This window comes from Cynocephalus volans, chromosome 8 (genome assembly GCF_027409185.1).
Source record: "Cynocephalus volans isolate mCynVol1 chromosome 8, mCynVol1.pri, whole genome shotgun sequence".
NCBI lineage: Eukaryota > Metazoa > Chordata > Mammalia > Dermoptera > Cynocephalidae > Cynocephalus > Cynocephalus volans.
Window position 1 is genome coordinate 143,254,632 of NC_084467.1, and position 19,622 is coordinate 143,274,253.

Here is a 19,622-nt window from a genome sequence, read left to right on the forward strand (position 1 = left end):
CTAGTATCAAAGTATGACGATGCAAGAAAGCCATGCAAGATGACCTTGACAAGTCCAGATAATAATGTTTCCATACTATCTAGCCGGCGGTCTCAGAGGCAGCTTCGATCTGACAACCCTCCCTGAAACAGTTGGAAACTGTTCTGTGTCTGAGAGAACAAGGTGGAGGGTCTGGCTCAGAGTCAGTGTCAAGGTTGACTTAGCCTTCATTCCCTGAAGGACCCAGTACATTAGATTTTGTTTGTTTTGTTTTGTCGTGGTAATTTTATTTCTTGGCTTAGAGGTTACACATCGTGGTAGAGATGACTTCATACCTAGAAAATTTTTTATTAAACATTTTACCAATTCTAGAGTATTTTACCATCTCTGGAATTTTAATATGATTTAATACATTTAGCTAAAATCTCCGCACTCATTAAAAATCTGTGGTTTGAGCATAACTACTGCCTAAACACTCTTGCTCTACACTACGTGCCTGAAGGTCCCCGAGGGTGGCTGGAAGTTTTGCATGATTTCCTTATACTCTCAGCCAAGGCATCTGTCTGATATCTTCTACCAGTGTTATGAAGTGTGATTCTCGTTGGCTGGGAAATCAATGAGTACAGCAGATCCCATTGTGCTCCGTTCCTACCCTCTCTTTCTATTCTTCAGCTACACAGTTCTTCAAGTCTCTTTAAAATTCGTGTTTGGCTCTCTGCCACCTCAGGACCTTTGCCTCTGCTGTCGCCCCAGAGTCTTCCCCCTGCTGAATCCTCCTAACCCTTATGATCCCAGCTTTAGCTTTATTTCCTCTGGGAAGCTCTCCCTGAAGCCTTGGCCAGGTTAGCTCCCTCTGAAGTTAAATGCTTCCATGGGGCTCAACTTCCCTATTCTGACAGTCATCACATAAATAATTAGTTTTTGTAAATATAAATAAAGAGTACTCAATAAGTATCCGTTTAATTAGCGAATTAATTCTGCCCAGGAGTCTGTTTTCTTAGAAGGAAAAACCTTAGAAGCTGCGTTAGTAGGTTGCACACGTTGCCATCTGAGCATGTCTTCCCTCCTCTATGGGCCACTGCAGTGGGTTGGAAAAGGCTCATGCACTATGGTTCTGCATATTGCCAAGGGTGCCTGAGGTGGACAACACAGTTCTAGTTGTCCCCTCGGCTGTCTGGTTTGGGCTCCTGCCCGTGGCCACCTACTCCCTGTGCTTACAAGATTTACACCTCCCCTTGAGACAGAAGTTTTGCTCTGTAACCCACCAAAGATGACTGTAAGAGGAGGTCCTGTCCTGGCTTTTCTCCTTCCTGAGTTTAGATTATGTCACAATCTTAATCTTTCCATTTGGTTTCTGAAATTACTTTTTTAGTCTTCACATTCAAGAATCATCTCTTGGAGTTAATACTTTTTAAAAATTTTTATTTATTTATTTATTTATTTTTTCTTCTCTGTACTGGTTTATCATTAAAAAATTAAACAATAATAATTACAATAAATGTATAATTTACAAAAGCCCTATATTTGTCCATAGGGTTTATACATATAAGCATTACAGTACATTCATTTGAAAAACTAAAATGAGTTATAAGAACATGAATTGATTTGAAAGGATATTTATAGCCTGGATATCCATGAAAAAGTAAGTAACTATATAAATGAAGAGTCATAAGTTTACATAAATATAAGAAGCATTAAATTCTAAAATATTTTCTCTATGGTATTCCTGAATTTTTCACTAATTAAAAACTCTGTAATAAAATATCTTAGGGTCCATATAACAAGTATTAAGAGATTAAAGATTCCGTTGCATTCTAAAATGTAGTCTTTGTTGGATTCAAAATGCTGCGTAATCATCTGTAGAAGTAGTGTGGGTAAACAGCAGGAGGCTTTAGCAGGAGTAAATCCTGACTGTGGGAGAATCCAACCTCTGTGTTCCTGACACACTGCCGTCCATCTGCATCTTCTTTGGCTGCGTGGAGGGTGAAGACATAGAAGAAGTAACCTGCAAGTTTGCAGAGAGAGTCCCTGCTGATGCAGCAGCTAAGCCACGAATGTCCTTTGCTCTAAATTTTTTTCTCCATGAAGGTGCTCTCCTAAAGCTTTTATCATCATCTTCATCAAAACTTCTGTCAGTCCCCATGACCAAAAGGTTGTTAAATTCTCTTTGTAAGACAGCACGAGCCTGTGTATTCCGCGTTGGGATCCGTAACAATAGCGCCAGTGCGTTGAAGTCAAAGGTTTCATCTAAGGCCAGAAGGGCACCGTGAACGCCACTCCCTAAAAGATTGTTTGCATATTCTTTAAGGCCAATTGACAGGATCCAGCGAATCACTCGATCATTGCTCCAAACAAGCACATCTTTTACTTTATTCTGACTTTCTTCTCTTTTTCTTTCCAGTTCTTTTCGGTCATAGTTTAATCTTCTCAGGCACATCATTCCACACTGGAAACTGTTTCTGTGGAAACCGTCGACCATTTTCAGCTGCCCGTGGAGGTCCTTCTTGGTCAGGTGGTCCAGCATCCTGGCGTCCACCAGGCACTGCATGAAGTAGCTGCGGTACTGAGGGAGGCCCAGGCTGGGCAGCCACTCGTTCCCAATCCACTCGTGGTTCATGTCCCCATATGCGAGTGTCGTTCGCGACGTGGGAGGGGCAGACGGGCTGGTAAGAGCCATGATCTCTTGGATGGCCAGCCTCAGCTTCAGCCTATGCAGGGGGTTGCTGATGCCGATCTCACGCTGGATCTCGGTGTCCGACAGGACCGACATGATGGCCCCGCTCTTCACGTTGGCTCGGCAGGCAGCCACATACCAGGCGGGCATCCCCACCCAGAGCTCCAACCACACAACTACGGTCTGCCCATCCCACTGGGCAAAAGGCAAACCTTGTCTTCGGGCTTCATCGAGCAATTCATGCTTTTTTGGAAGTTTACGACTTTTTTCAGCCTGTCCTCCCAATTTGCTCAGTGACAAGGCATCTTGAGATGCATTATCTGTCTTTGAAACACCAGGGTGTCGTAATGATTCTTTGCCAGCTTGACCAGGTCGGCCCTTTTCTTTCTTGCCAAACAAGCGGCCGATAGAGGACTTGATGCCCTTCTTCTTTGGGGCTTTGTGGCACGAGTCCTGGCTGCTGTTACTACTGCTGGGATTGCTCACGGGACCGTCCTGGGAGCCTGTCGAGTTTCTCACGTCCATGGCGTCCTCATCTTCACCATCAGACACTTCGACATCGCTCTCAAAAGCTTGTGCTGCATTTGCTAAGACACTAGCCTGTTGGGCACGTTCCCAATCCTCTTCATTAAGAGTTTGTACCTTGGAAGGCTCATCCTGTAGAGCAGCTAGGCAGCCTTTCTGGGGGCGCCGCAACACTGCACTGGTGCTGTAGGAATCTGTGTGACTGTCTGCCACAGGACACCTGAAATCTGGGACACTGCCCAAGTGGGGTCGGCCATGATGAAGTGAAGCACCTCTTAGTCTCATTTGGTCTAGTTCAGCCCTCAATGCTTCAATGATTAAGACGAGCTGATCCTTATCATGTTGTGTATCTTCCAATTGGTTTTTTGCATTTTCAACTTCTCCTAACAGAGAATTCTTATCTTCTAGAGCAGCCATTCTCTCTTTCAGATGAAGCTGGAGCCTCTCATTAGATTCTGAAAGAAGCTTGTCAACAGTGTCTGATAAACGTCTATTATGCTCTTCATTCATTTTTTCTCTCTGCCTTGCCCGCTGCAGTTCTTGGTTCTTTTCCTCCAGCTGCGCCTCCATCTGTCTTAACCTTTCTTCAGTGTTGCCCTGTCTCTCTTCAGCCTTCGAGAGCGCTGCCACCCTCTGCGCCAGCTCCGCCTCCACCTCCGGGAGTGTCTCGGCTTTCCTCATGGTCTGCTGCAGCTTTTGCTCCACTAATTCCAGCCGTTCCTGTAACTGGCGGTTTTTATCCTCAGTCTGGCGATGCATAGAGTCTTTGTTTGCAATTTCATTTTCAAGTTTATCATTGAGGTCATGCACAGACATGGCTTCACGCTGTGCAGCGAGGGAGCATTTTTCAAGAGTAGTGATTCTCTCTTCCATGTCTTCCTTTTGGACCATGGCTTCTCGAATGTCCCATTGCAATTTCGTGTTCATCTCCTCAGATTTGATCAAGTCTTCCCTGGCCATGTAGAGATCCTCCTCCAGCTCTGCCAGGTGACTGATTCTCTCTGCCATGTCTTCCATTAGGGCCATGGCTTCACGCATGTCCCGTTGCAATTTCGTGTTCATCTCCTCAGATTTGATCAAGTCTTCCCTGGCTGTGAAGAGATCTTCCTCCAGCTCTGCCATGTGACTGATTCTCTCTTCCTTGTCTTCCATTAGGGCCATGGCTTCACGAATGTCCCGTTGCAATTTCATGTTCATCTCCTCAGATTTGATCAAGTCTTCCCTGGCCGTGTAGAGATCTTCCTCCAGCTCTGCCACGTGACTGATTCTCTCTTCCATGTCTTTGTTTTGGGCCATCACTTCGCGGATGTCCTGTTGCAATTTCAAGTTCATCTCCTCAGATTTGATCAAGTCTTCCCTGGCCGTGTAGAGATCTTCCTCCAGCTCTGCCACGTGACTGATTCTCTCTTCCTTGTCTTCGTTTTGGGCCTTGGCTTCACGAATGTCCCTTTGCAATTTCAAGTTCATCTCCTCAGATTTGATCAAGTCTTCCCTGGCCGTGTAGAGATCTTCCTCCAGCTCTGCCACGTGACTGATTCTCTCTTCCATGTCTTTGTTTTGGACCATGGCTTCACGAATGTCCCTTTGCAATTTCAAGTTCATCTCCTCAGATTTGATCAAGTCTTCCCTGGCCGTGTAGAGATCTTCCTCCAGCTCTGTCATGTGACTGATTCTCTCTTCCATGTCTTCGTTTCGGGCCTTGGCTTCACAAATGTCCCTTTGCAATTTCAAGTTCATCTCCTCAGATTTGATCAAGTCTTCCCTGGCCGTGTAGAGATCTTCCTCCAGCTCTGCCACGTGACTGGAGAGGGCGGCCAGGTGCTCTTTCATTTGGCTCTGCTCCCTCAATTGCTTGTCTATGACTTCCTGGAGCTCTATTACTTTAGCAAGGTCCTCCTCGTGGCTTAACGAACCATCAGAAGATCTCTTTCCATTCGTGCTCGGGGTATTTTCTTGTTCATGGTTCATGTCAAGTGCTCCATCTGTTAGTGTTTTTTTCTGCTTATTCTGTTCTTTAAGAATCATTAGCTCTTTGTGTGTGGCACCTAATTCTTCTTCTAACAAACCACACCTTTCAAGTGCTACTCGTAATCTCTCTCTCATCTTTTCATCCAGAGCTTTGTGGTGCTCAAACAACGACTTCAGTGCTTTGAGCACTTCGACTTCGCTGGACACACCTGCTGGGGACTGTGCCTGTCTCTTCACCACGGTCATCCTGAGAGACCTCTCGTGCCTAGAGACAAGGCATTCCAGATGTTCTAAAAGCAGCCTGGTGTTGTTCCTTTCTGCTTTCAGTTCAGCAATTTCTCCTTCCCTTTCAAGGAGCTCCTCCCTGCATACATTCAGTTCCTTCGTAAGTGCAGCAAACTCCTGTGGAAGTGCAGTTTTGAGCTGTCTCTGCAAGGAATCTCTTTCATGACCAACATCATGTAATTTCCCCTGGGTTAATGCCAGCGTTTCTTGAGTCTCTCTAAGAGTGTCAAGAAGTCGGTCCCTTTCTTCTAGGATGGAGACCATCAACTGTTCTATATGTGAATCTGCGTCTGCCTGTGAAGGGGAGCCGGACGCATGGCTCCCACTTCCTCCTGGGGAGCCTTCGGCTTCACTGATGGTTGGCATCACCTCACGCATCATCTGGAAATGAAAGACCCAGACTAGAATCATTAAGAGCAGAATACAGGTTCCTGTAAATCTGCAGTTTCATAAGTATCTGCAGCTAATAAATGAAAGGTTCACAGCCTCTTTATTCTCAGATCTGTTACACTTTGTATGAAAATAAGTTGGGAAAGCATCCACCGGCAAATACTAAGTGCAGGAACACACACCATGAAGATACTCACGGGGACAATAACCCCGTGAAGGGGTCAAGACCAGAGGACTGCCCCTCACATAAAGAGCAAACCCAGCAGTATTTTGTTTGCAAAGCTGTACTTTTTAGTTGTTGAGAACAAGTGTGCTTCAGGTACCTATTTTTCCAACTTCCCGGTGCGGGGAGAGCAAGTCAAACACACACGCCACCCAGTCACTTTTCAGGAAAAGCATAGAAGGAGCACAGAGCCAGCAGCACTGACAGGTACAGAACCCATCAGGCGTCTTATAGGAATGTGTGCAGTCAGCTCCTGGGAAGGACTGACGGCTCCCTGAATTCTTGGGCTGGATTTGGTGAGCACTAAAGGAAGGGACTCGTGAAGGGTTGGGAGAGGTTTCTCCAATGGTTGGTCAGTCAACCTAACTTACCTCAGTTTCCAGCCCAAAGTCAAATTCCACGATGGAAATAGAGCCAGCAGGTCCGGACAGCCGGGGATGTCTAGGAGGGAAGGAAAAGTGATACGTGAGTCGATGAGAGGCGATGAAGTGTCGCCAACACACAGACGGGGCGAGGGCAAGGGGGCCGCTCCCGAGGGTCCGGGCCGCAGTCTGGGCACGGCGGACCCCCGGCGCCCCTCACGGTGAGGCTGACCCCCGGCCCAGCCGCGTCCCGCTCTCTGTGCCCGAATCAGGTGCTGCAGAAGCCCCGGCCACCACGGCACTGACGAGGCACTGACGACCGTTTCCAAGGAGCCTGTGTCAGCTGGGATTCTAGAACCCACGATGGGTCCCGGCTCGTGGGGCCGGGGGAAGGGCGGCGCGTGGCCCCGAGAGCGCGTCCCTTTGGCCCCAGTCACTAAGGCCGGCCTGTGGCCAGACACTGGAAGAGCCTCTTGGAGTTAATAGTATAATTTGATGTCTTTGCATTGATCTGTCCCAGGGAGGATGCCTCAGGGTGTGTGTGCATATGTGCCCACATGTGTGCATGATCTGTGCATGCGTATGCATGTGTGTGCCCACACGTGTGCATATGCCTGGATCACAGTTCTGCTCCTTGGTATGAGACCGAGATGGGAAAGTCAGACACACCTGTGAAAGCCCAGCCTAAGTCTCACATAGAGGGATAAGAACTTTTAGTTTAGTTATAGTTTTGAAATTAAATAAACAATTTGTTTGAAGTATAATTAGGTAATGATAATTTTAAAATTTGCTAAAAGATTTTTCTAGCTGAAAGATTTTTGGTCAGTTAGGTCTTTAGCTACGATGAGGTGTTGTTTCTGTCCATAGAACATGCGCGGGTTAACTCGTGGTCCCTGTCATCTTTTCCAGCCATCCTCAGCGAATGTGCCTGGGCTGTGGGGTGGGTGGCTGCTGATGAGGCCGCTATTCTTCTGCACAGGACACAGCCCAGCATGTGCCCGGTTCCGGAGTGTCCGTAGAGTCTTCTTTGAATATAAAGCATAGAATAATAATCGCACTCCAAATATGTTATCCTCTTTACCTTTCAGCTGGTTGCCTCTGCCCTTGAGTGAGGCGCTGCCCCTAACCTAAGACAACACGCTTGTGTTATCAGTAACGTGTCTAGAGGGAGCTGTAGACACACAAGGACTCTGTCTCTTTCACCCTGGGACCCGGGCCCTTGTTTCACCCAAAGTGAACTCTGCAGGTGACCTGTAGAAACATCAGAGGAAATCACCTTCACGGTGGTTTTCCTTATCAAGTTTTTTTCCTTTATTTTTCAGAGATGTAACTTTTCTACCCTACTATTTCTCTCTCTTCAGACATTCTTCTCATTGTAATTTGAGAAACAAAAGGATTTTTTTATATTCAGCGGTCTTTTCTCTTTATCTTTTGGTTGCTTTATTGAAACTTAATTGATTATACGTATTTGTGGGGGACAGAGTTGACTATCAATATTTGTGTATAATATGTGATGGCCAAATCAGGATAATTAGCTTATTCATCATTACAATACATAAACAAAAGCATAATTTTAAGGGGATATTTTGGTACTCATGTTGAAACCCTGGAGATCTTTGTAAAATTAAATTTATGCATTTATCTTTTCCAAACCCAGGCACTTCCTTCCATCAGATGGATTTCCAGCCTACTGGCAGGCAGTTATTTCCTAAACTATTAGTATGGTAGATCTTGTGGCCTCTGATTTGAGCAAATCCAGAACTGGAAACCACATATCCCACTGTGTACAGATTGCTTTGAAGTTATTTCAGGATTCACAAAAGCGTCTTCTACATGTCTTTTTCTGCCCTGTATGGGTTTTTCCAAAGGTTAGGTTTCTTCTTTTTTTTTTTTTTTTTTGGTACCTTATCAGTCTCCCCTCACCACTCAATCACCACTTAATAAGTGTGGTCAGCTTGTTTTAAGGTGCTTAAAATTCATTGATGTTTCCAGGAACTTTTGGATAAATTGACCACCTGTTGGCCACCTGCTCAAGTTTTCCCAGGGTCTGCCCGGGACAGGCTTCTGTGCCCAGGACTTGTTTTGAGTGCCCACAGCCAGTTGGGTGCAGTGATTATCCATTTCTCATTCTCAGTGCAATCGCTTCAATCCTGAGGGCCTGGCTTGACCAATGCGCAGAGGACTTCCGAGAACCCCCTCACTTCCCGTGCTTACAGAAGCTGCTGGATTACCTCAAACGGATGATGCCAGGCTCTGACCCAGAGCGAAGAGCACAAAACCTTCTTGAGCAGTTTCAGAAGCAAGAAGTGGAAACTGACAGTGAGTACTGCGTTTGCTCACAGGGAAAAGCTAGATTCTGATTTCCAGCCTCCATGTGGAGGAAAGCTCTCCCTGTACTGGTTGACTAGGAAAGCTTGGTGCCCTCAGAAGACAAGCTGCTGGAGGACTGACATGGGCGTAAAATTCTCAAGGTTATTGAAGTGCTAATTACAGAGCCTTACAGCTTTAGAGCAAAGAGGGGGTTTTTCAAGACCACCTAGTTTGCTCCCTATTTTATAGATGAGAAAACATTGGAAACTGTGGCTGAGAGAAGTTAAGTAATTTCCTAGGGTTTCTTCTGTTACCAAGAAGAAGAGGGTCTCCTGGATGAGATTTTTATATTCCACCATCAACATGTACCGTGCTGAACTTGCTTTTCACTGTTTGCCTGATAACTCCTCCTCCTATCAAATGTAAACAAGCACCCCCATCCAGCAGACAAGAAATTAAATCTGATTCTGCTCCTGCCCTCCCCAGAGCTCAGAAAAGGTGTTTCTCCTTCAGGGTAGAAAGCATCACTCTAATGTGTCCCCTGCCAGAGCAGATTACCATTGTTTAGCATCTCTAACGGCCTCAGCAAAGGAAGTTTCTGTGGCTGTTTTTTCCTATTTGAGGAATTGACCCCCCATTTTCAAGGACAAAGGAGGGGCTACCATTCTAGGTCATGGGGTGCTTATAACTATCAGGCTTTGAAGAAAGTCAGAAAGAGGTTAGGACAAGCTTCCAGCATGACGTTTTATCTTCTCCCTGGGGTGCTGGTGATGGTTGCCATGGTGGCTGACCCACTTGGAGCTTGTGACAGACATTTCCCTGAAGTGATGGCTGATTTCCTCAGTGAGGGAAAGGAAGCAATTCCTTGGCACTGATCAGGGAAGCTGCATCAGCTCCAAAGAAAATAACCTCAAATTCCTAACAGTACCTGCTGCATTTTTATATTTGGGGGAGCAGAGAGGGGGAAATGCTGTTGCATCATTACAAGCAGACTGCCAGATCCTGTGTATCTCAGATGACTTTGTCTGCTGGGAATGTCTGAATACCAGGGGCACACCTCCAGCTGCGGGCCTCAGCTCCCTTCGGGGCCTGCACGCTTGGCTTTGCGCTGGAGTGGAAAACGCTGTGTTGGAGCCCAGCTCTCCCCATTGGGGCTGCCCCTGGCTCTGTGCCTAATTGAGGAAAACCGGTGAGACCAGTCGCTCATTGTTTCCAACCCAGGGACTGGAAGGCAGAGCTCATTTGGCAGTCCGAGGCAGGGGAGAAGGAGATTGCTTTGGTTCCCATGTGTTTATTTTACACAGTCTTAATGCCGGCAAAAGCAACAGGCTCTCCTGTATGTTTCAAAAGTAAAATTGTGCTTGAAGTTTTTACTTACCTCTGGAAGAGAACGAAAAGCAGAAACAGTGAAGGCATGAACTAGGCCCCAGAGAGAAAGGACCGTGTACTCTTCATGCACAGCAACATTCTAGACATACGAATATATGCGGCTGCCATGAGTGTTTGTTGAATGAATGAATGAGATCATGCCGTAGCACAGACCTTTCTTGGCTGAAGTGGGTCAGCCTCTGCCTTGCAAGGTGGCTGATACATATCTATACAGTAGCTGGCAAGAGGGATGACAGGCCCATTCTGAACCGTTAGACCGCCAATTTCTCATTCCTTCACTGAATGAGAGAGTACCTGAGTTGCGTGGAGGGAAAGTGATGAAATCAGACTATTTAACATCCCCCATGTCATGGGGTGTTTTAGCTTCCTTTAGCTGGCAGTCGTTTGTGTCCCAGACTTCAGGGCTAGGCAGTAATCCCCTCCTACCTCTTCCAGTCCCCATTTGCATGAGGACCTTCAACTCCGGGGTAATGGGGCAATCTTTAAGTTGCATACCTGCCCCCAGAGTAGACAGGTACCCACATGCTGCCCTGGTAAGGGAAGTGTTGTAGGCCCACACTTAGCACTCCCTTTCCCCTACAAAACTAAGAAAAAGCTACCCTCACTTGATCCAAGATGCTTAAAGTCATTCATTCTTGCAAAGAAAGAGAAAAACTTTAAAATATAAATGTTCTTCTGGGGGAGTAGTAACTGATTTAAATTTCTGCTGAGATATGACTGAATGCAACTAGATCTTTTTTTTTGAAGGGGGATGAGGTGAGAAACAGCCCATGAATTGGGGAAAACCTCCAGGGAAGGGAGGCTGAGGATTCAAGTCAAACTTCATCCAATTCTGGTTTTTTCCAGATGGAGACTGGAGGGCCTGTTTTAGGTGCTTGGCCCTTCAGCTTTTTATTTGGAGTCCTGGGTAGTGATTTTTTTCTTACTTCTTCAGGCTATGCCCCATGTAATTTGCTAATTGATGGGCTTGTCTGTAATAAGGCTCAGATGAATTTAGTTTAAGGCTATATTCTGCTGCTTCATGCATACTTAACTTTAGGTGGAAGCTGAAAGGGACTCTGAACATTTAGAGAATTCTGAGGACTTTGTCAGTATTTCTGATACCACAATGGCCCATTCTACCCCCAAATCCTGGCCTGTCTTCATGCCCAGTCCTTCTAGGCTTCTGGTTAGAAGTGGCCCAGAAATTAACAATTACATGGTCAGGGTTTAGGAATGACTTGGGTTAGTCCTAGAGCTGATCAGAGAGTTTGAGGGTGCCCACAATGAGGGTGACCCCAAATGTGGGCCCCACTTTGCTTCTCCAGATTTTGCCTAACCTGGCTCTGTCCTTGGCATAGGAACCTGTGGTTTGTCAAAGTGACAGCATGAGGCCCCTGAAGGTAGTAAAGAATCTAAGAACAAGCAGAGTTGGGGAAAACCTCCATTTTGCTCAGATTTATGGTCTGCTGTTATTTCCCTATGGGTTTTCTGAAGGACTAGCCCTCTTCTTCCTAAAGAGGTCCCATTTGACTCTGTAAACAAGGTCTTATACACGGACACCAAATTACTGATTTTTTTCGGATGTGAACAGGTGGGCTTCCCAACACCATCTCCTTCAGCCTGGAAGAGGAGGAGGAGCTGGAGGGCAGAGGGTCAGCAGAATTCACGTGCTTCTCGGAGGACCTCGTGGCCGAGCAGCTGACCTACATGGACGCGGTATGTCTTCTCTTTGTTTCTTAGATGTGCTTCCACTTAAACATGGGGGAGTGACAGTATTGGTGGCCTGGAGAGCGCAGTGGAGCAATATGCTTTAAGTCTTTTTGAATCCTTGAGAGAGGCTGTGCCTATAAATGTAGAGTTAAGATATGACTTGAATCAATCATCTGAATAATTCAGGCCTAAGCTCTTCTTGCAAATCTGGAAGAAGGTGCTTTTTACTTGGAGCTCAAGACACACAGAAGGAAGTAAGAATTCTAATCCTAGTGAAACAAAATCTACCCTGTTCCACGGGTGTTTCTCTCCCTTCAGACTCATAAATATTTCAAGATCTGAACTGTTTATTTGGAGGATTGTAAAGGGTCAAAGTATAAGTTAGGATAAAATGAATTCACCAAATCCACATGTGACCGTATCTGGCAGCCTGTTTCCACGTGTGCTTCCTGTACTTTTGAAGTTTGAATATTTTTGTTAGCTGTACATATTTGATTGTCAGTCACATTTCATAGCTCAGTGTTAGCTAGTAAGTACCAGTTTATATCATTTTTTTTTTTTAAAGGAGACTTTTAGGAATTATCACAACGGTTTTAGCTCTTCTTTACGAGTTTTGAGAAAGCAGGAGAGTTTCCATCTAATGAGGATGCAAGTAAGGTATCAGAAGTAAATCAGATAGTCTGTATGAAGTAAATCCTGGTGTTTTTCTTTTATACAAATCCCTACACAAATTATACTGAATCGTTGTACAAATGAGAATCTGATTTGTTTAAAAAAATTTGTCTTTTGGTTCCACGATGATAGCATAAGAGAAAGATGGAAAACTTTGTTGGTTATTATTTTTAGGAAAAGACCTGGAAATCAGGATCTAAATCCCTCTTTCTTCCTTCTACTGTATGATATGGAATAGTTTTTCCTGTTGTATGCTTTTTACTTTCTTCATTTTAAAGAATGTGGAACAGTGACATTGATGGGGGGGCATGTGCTGTCCGTCTGTGAGTCACTTTCAGGCAGTCGGTGAGCATCTAGTTGCATTATAGGTAGTTCATGATCATGAGTGCCCACAATGCACCTTGGGTATGATATTGAAGTTAAAATAACCTTAACCACATTTATCTATCCTGGCTTTTCCTGCAAGACAGAAAATTAAAAATGTCTTTAGTCATTTAAATTTTCTTTTGGTCATTGTGTTCTGTTTGCTCGGTTGAGCAGATTTAAAAAGATCACGTAGGCTTTTCTGATGCATTAATGTATTAATTATTTACTTTTGTCTATTGAAATGGACACCATGAGGCAAATCAAGTTGAAAAGGATTATTTGTCTTCACAAAATACCAACGTACAGATGCCCCAGATGACGTGCTTTGCCATGTAAAATGTCTCTGTTGTCTTAAAGTCAATTCCTCTTTTGTTCTAGCAACTGTTCAAGAAAGTAGTGCCTCACCACTGCCTGGGCTGTATTTGGTCTCGAAGGGATAAGAAGGAAAACAAACATTTGGCTCCTACGATCCGTGCTACCATCTCTCAGTTTAATACCATCACCAAATGTGTTGTCAGCACCATCCTGGGGGGCAAAGAACTCAAAACTCAGCAGAGAGCCAGAATCATCGAGAAGTGGATTAACATTGCTCATGTAATTATCTTTTCAAAATTATTCTTTGTGTTTAGTAAATATTAGAGCCTACTGCCATTACTTTGTTTAAATGGTTTAGCCATTTGGTTGGAAAGGCTGTCAAAAGACTCTATGTTGAGGGCCCATTTGGTGGTGGTGGTTGTTTTTGTTGTTCTACAGTAAGGAAAAAAGTTGCCTTTCTTAACTTGGGAGCTTATTTATTTTTCCTCTTAAAAAAAAAAAAAAAGTTCCCCCGCTAGCTTCTTTCCGCTCGTGGGCCCCCACACTGCTGCTTTTCCAGGGAGAGACATTCTGTCTGCTTTTTCCTTTGTGTTCACCATGGGCTGTCAGTCTCTGCCCCACTTTCAGTGAATATAACCAAGGGACTGCATGTCAAACAGACTGCTTTTCAACCCAAAATGATTACCCATGCCCCCTTCCAGTACCTGGAAGCATTACATCTTCTGCAGGTTTGAAGAGCTGGTACCTTCTCAGAATCCTGAATCTCTTCTCTAAAGAACTGAAACACTTAGGCAGATCTCACAACCATCTGAGGCCTTTCTGGGGGCCTCAGACCTGAAGTTGGAGGGAGGAATCTGTTCCTAGGCCTGAATTACATTCTGCTGTTCAGTGGCTAGTCTCTTGATTCAATTTTTTACATGCTATATGACTTTCATTTATCAGCATCTTATGTCATGACTGAGGAAATGTCAAAAGTATTCATTCAATGGTTACCATACATTTAGTGAGCTCCTGATGTATGTAAGCTACAATATTATGTACTTTATGGACATAGCAGGATAGAACACTCTCCGCCTGGGCAGTAGAGGAGTAGGGCTGTGTGAGATGAGTACTGTGAAAGTGGATGAGGGAGAAATTACTGATTGGGGTGATCAAGGATGGCTTCATGGATGAGGTGACATTTGAATTTAGCTTTGAATAATAGTTAGGATTTTGGGTAGTTGAAGATTCGAGAAGGCATTTTTTTTGTCTAGGCAGAAGAAATGACCTCAGCAAAACAATGATTTTGCAAAAGAATTACTATGTAAATATCCTATTAGTTTTTGTTCTGGGCTACATGGGTCAACCCTCAACCAAAACACATTTTGCTTTATATCCCACTAGATGTGTTTTTCATTAATGCCCTATCTGTAGGTCATAATGCCTAAGCCTTTCTTTTGGTGGCTGGCCTGTTACAAGGATAGAACCCTGGACCTTGGTGTCATCAGCACCACACTCCAACCCACTGAGTAACTGGCCAGCCCATCCCTAAGCCTTTCATATTCTCTTTTATTGTCTTTGATTAGAGAGCAAGGACATAATTGTGCCAGAGAATTTTCCTTGTTTTCCTTGTTTTGAGTCTTTAGGTAGTCTGTCACTATAGGTTTTTTTTATATGGAAAAAAAATGAGCAAGAAACATAAGAGTATAAGTTGCATTAGTAACTTACATTTCTCCTATTCTAAATTGAGCCTATTTCTCAACAAGTAAAAGCTACAAAAGAAGTTCTGATATAGTGTTATATAGCATGGAATTTCTCCATCTTAGAATAAGAAAGTATTTCTGCCATAAATGCCACAGCATTTACAATCTTTTACACATCTCAAAAGCAAATGGTCTGTCTACCCCCAATCCATTCAACTACCTAGAAAGTCTATAGCAAGAATATCGCATCTGTGTGTATGACGTAGTGTGGCTCAAACAGATGACTTTTGGTACAAATTATAAATTAGGCATTTATGTGGTAATAAGAAATACAACTTGAATAATTTGAAGTATATTCCAAATCCCATAGCATATGTGAAAAAGCCAAGTGTCCTTACTCTTGGTGGTATAATTTCCTAATATTGAGTAGGTTGTGTCTCTGGAAATTGTGTAGGGTAACTTAATAAACTAACAAAACTCCCAGGTGGTTTCCTGCCAAAATTTATTTTACTTTTCCTACATTCATCACAGTCAATTTCTGTTGATAGGATGTTTGAAAAATGGTCATTTTATATGCAGAAAAATTGTCTGACTTAATATTACTGTGTTTTCTTGGACTGGTCCTAATGCTTCATTTTTACTTTTGCATCACATATCCTGGAAGATACCTTCTTTTCTAGAAATGGGACCAGATGCCTTTTGCACTCCTTTAAACCCCTCGTTTAAACCTCTTTCTGTATAATGTGTTCCATATGTTTATTACAAATTGTGTGATATATCTGTGCCTGAGTTCCTTTATTTATTGCAAGTTTCCTGATTTTTAGAATATAGCTTTTGGATTCTGAACCTTTGCTGAACCATGCTCTCATAGGCTTGGTTTCCAGACTGCAATTCAGAGCCTTTTAAATTTTTTTTCTTTCTGTTTAAATAAGGGGAGGATTTGGAAAGGGTGGGCATGTCTTTTATAAAGTACTTCAGCATTTACTGTAAAGAAAACATTTGAAAGTTTGTTTGGCATAGTTTTCAGTAGCCAGATTTTGGCATGCTAAATTAGCGAATGCTGTTTTCCCTTCATATTCAGGATTAGCATTACTTCATGAAATGATCCTTGAAGCGATTTGCATTTACGCCCAACCACTCTGGGACCTCTTGCCCCAGATGTTCTGCACAAAGCCAAACACATGGCCACTTGGTATACTAGTTGAAACCCTGGATGTATCACACCCCCACGTGCCCGTATAAGAAGCATCTCCTATGGCATAAGGCATAGTCCACTCTCCCCGTGTTGCCACCCTCTCCATGCCAGCCAAGAATGAGGCCTCTCCCTGGCTGTTTTCTGTCACTGCTATGCATCCAGCAGGACTTAGACTCCAAGGTCACTGACTGCTGATGCTACAGGCTCCTTATGGTAGCTTATGTTTAAGCAGGGAGCTTTCTTCTTACCCAGAAAATGACATCCAGAATGTTTCCTGTTCTCTTTCTATTCTGTTTTCAAACACTCCCCAAATGAATTTTATTTTAAAATCCCAAATTATTTTGGAAGCATTGAAGTACGAAGGTGTTTCTGAATGTTTGTGGTTGCAGGAAAAGCCAATTTGAAATGAATATGTATAAAAATATTCCCCGTTGGCTCAAAGCATAAAAGCCGAAGTTCAACTTGTGAATTTTTATTGCCAAGTTATATACACCTCTCTGGACAAGGGTTGGTCATGAGATGTTTGATACCATCTGACCTTGATGTGGCTGCTGCCCAGTTTGCTTTGTGGGTCTAAAGGATACAGCGATCTTTCATGTGTATTTTTAGGGTATCTGTGCTTTCAGCAGAAGAAAGTTGCTTTCTCTAGCATAGTTCTGTGGACTCACCTCCATTAGTGTTTTTACTAGGAAAGCTGGAAACTATAAAACTGTAACAACAACACAAAAAATATGTTAAAGGGAGAAAAACAAGCATACAGTGCCAAAATCTATAAAGTGTTTCAGTGACTGGGGTGGGAGGAAGGAGCCACTTTTTGATGTTCGGTATTTATACAGCTGCCTATTTAGTGGTAAGAATTCATAGCAGCTGTGATACCTCTGCAGCAGGAAACCACCAAGTCACTGTAATATTGATATTTAAATGCCTTTTATGTTTTAATCACTCCCCATACAGGAATGTAGAATCCTGAAGAATTTTTCCTCCTTGAGGGCCATTGTTTCAGCACTGCAGTCTAATTCCATCTATCGGTTAAAAAAGGCTTGGGCTGCCGTCCCGAGGTAAGTTCCCAAGTGTCTGCTCTACTTTCTTTTGGCTGGGGTTGTTGGTTGCTGCATCAGTGCTGTGGGTCCTCACCTTCAGAGCTCATATTATATAACTAGAGAAACATATTTGAAATCCTCTGTGTTTTCCAGGCGGGATGCATTTTACTCATGATCATTAACGAGTTTTGAGGCAGGGCTGCTGCAGAAATCAAACTCCTCAAAGTGGGACAAAGCCAAGATCATTGGCTTTTGGCATAATTTGAAGGATGTGCTTATTATTTGGATTTGAGGGATAAGGCTGTGGCGTGATGAAGTTATAGCAATTTGCCTTTACTTCTGGTTGTTTTTCAGCCTCATTCCAAAGCCCTGAGCTATTCCAGGATGCAAGGGATAATGTGTGCAGATAGGACATTTGTTGTTGCTGTGCAACAGGAAACTATTTAATCCGTTTCTGCCTCAGCATATTAAAAGTTGTCTTAGTGATGTTAAAAAACCTTTTAAGTGTTCCTTCCTAGATACTGGACTGAAATTACTAACTGGCCGCATTCTGTGCTGCTTTTCTCCATATTTCTTCATATGATCTTTAGAACAACTAACAATTTAATTTCCTTATTATTTCACTATTACTATCTCCTCTATTTTTCAGAACCTCAGTTGCAAGAGGGGTCTTCAGAAAGTTCATGGGAAGATTATAATTATCTTGTAATTCATTTTTTGCTCGAACTTTCTGAAGTATCCCCATAGATTGGAGAACTTTTTGCAAAGGAAGAAAGGGTGAGAGAGGGGGCAGTTCTGGTCCCATATCAGTACAGATTTAGAGGTTGGCGGTTGTGTTGTGGGCACCAGCTAGGCCAAGCTACCTTCAACAAGTCTACCTAGGTTTGAACTAGTCCAGAAGTCAGGCTATATCAGGGAAGAATGTGTAAGCTCTGTATAGTTTATATTGTATGCATTGTAGTTAGCTTTAGTCAGGAGGGAGGCCAGCTGGCTCCCTAGCCGTGGCTGCGCTGGTGGAATTGGTGGGTTTGTCCTCAGAGTAAGTCTGGAGAATCAGTTTCATCAATTCACTCACAGCCGATTAAGCCGTAAGGGACTGACACTATTCGAACTTGTAGGAGACTCATATTGGTAAACCAGCATTTCATAAATTTGTGCTGAAAAATGAGTGCCAGCGTACTCAAACTTATTGATGACTATTATTCAGGGAATAGTCTACTTGGGAAAGTCAAATTATCTATTAAGTAATTCTCTAATGGGTAAAAAAAAAAATTAAAGTGATGACCTTAATACCTCATGTTACAGAGCTGTAGAAGCCACAGGCCACTTGGACTCCAGAGCTCGTGCTTTGTTTATAACAGCATTACCTTTTGGTAGAAGCACTGGCAGATAGGCTTTTCAAAGTCCAGTGCAATTTTTGATTACCACTCCTGTCTTGGTTCTTTCTCCTCTTTATTATTTTGAACAGTGAAGGTGACTCTGTGTTTGTGAAAGAGAGATTAGTTGATTGATTTTTCTCTGCACATGCATCTTATGAAAGACATGGGCCATATAAAGTCATTGGTGAAATATGATGGAAAATCAGAAACATACAGTGTCCTCATCATCCACACCCCCACATCACCTCTCCTTCCCCTCATCACAGTGCCCCACCCAACTGTGGTATCAAAAGCAGAGGGATGGTCAGGTTTTAAAATGCAGCCTTGCCTATTGCCACCTTGTCTGATTGCACTGAAAGGTAATCCTGTCTGTCGTTGGTGGTTGATACATAGAACACTATGGAAAGTCAACTAGCCAGCCTAAGATTTCTTCCACAGCCAGTCTGAGGCTAAAACACAAGTAAAAAAGTAGGTGGACTTGTATCTTAGTTTCTTTTGTTGTCATATGAGAATTAAATTATTTAACTTAAATTATTTTAAATTATTAAAATGCCAGCTGGCTTTTAAAAACTATTAGTACTAGGCATCTGTAATTAACAATAATTGATTGTATGTTCTCAGATGGCTAGAAGAGAGGAGCCCAAATGCTCTCATTACAAAGAATTGATAAATTTTTCCCATGATAAATATGCTCATTACCGTGATTTGATCATCACACATTATTTACATGTATTGAAATATAACTCTGTATCCCATAAATATGTGCAATCAATACATGTCAATTAAAAATAAACTTAAAAAAATAAACAGAAAACCCTCAAATCTGCATTCTGTGTAATGTGGGTGTCTAGTTTGTTTCTTGGTTGGCTGGTGGGTGTATGTTTTAGCAGGGACACTACAGAAGTGTCACTTCCTTAGAAAAGACATTTCTACATCAGCTTTACGTACTCTCCATCGCCAAATTTAAGGGACAAAGTTAAGATATCTTATTTGAGTATCACTTCCCCTATAATCCCTTACATTTCTAGCTTTCAGTAGACAGAAAGGATGCCTATTTATTCTTCTTTATTTAGGGCCACATGTCATTAAATTCTTAATTATTATCTCCAAAATATAAATAGCTTTAATAGTTTTCTTTATTATAAGAGTATTATTACACTCATTGTAAAGCAAACA

At 43.1% G+C, this 19,622-nt stretch overlaps 2 protein-coding genes across 2 annotated transcripts in view; one reads left to right on the forward strand and one right to left on the reverse strand.

Moving 5' to 3' along the window:
* RGL1 (ral guanine nucleotide dissociation stimulator like 1) overlaps positions 1-19,622 on the forward strand; it is a 117,795-nt gene that overhangs the window by 61,433 nt on the left and 36,740 nt on the right. The window contains exons 5-8 of the mRNA XM_063107083.1: positions 8,541-8,725; positions 11,679-11,803; positions 13,214-13,429; positions 16,982-17,085. Coding sequence (XP_062963153.1) covers positions 8,541-8,725; positions 11,679-11,803; positions 13,214-13,429; positions 16,982-17,085 — 630 coding nt within the window. The remainder of the gene's footprint in view (positions 1-8,540; positions 8,726-11,678; positions 11,804-13,213; positions 13,430-16,981; positions 17,086-19,622) is intronic.
* Positions 1,871-5,812, reverse strand: LOC134385167 (liprin-alpha-1-like). Its single transcript, XM_063107082.1, has 2 exons — positions 4,892-5,812; positions 1,871-4,081 (listed from the first exon to the last, which is right to left on the reverse strand). The coding sequence occupies exons 1-2, from the start codon at positions 5,810-5,812 to the stop codon at positions 1,871-1,873; spliced, it is 3,132 nt and encodes a 1,043-aa protein (XP_062963152.1).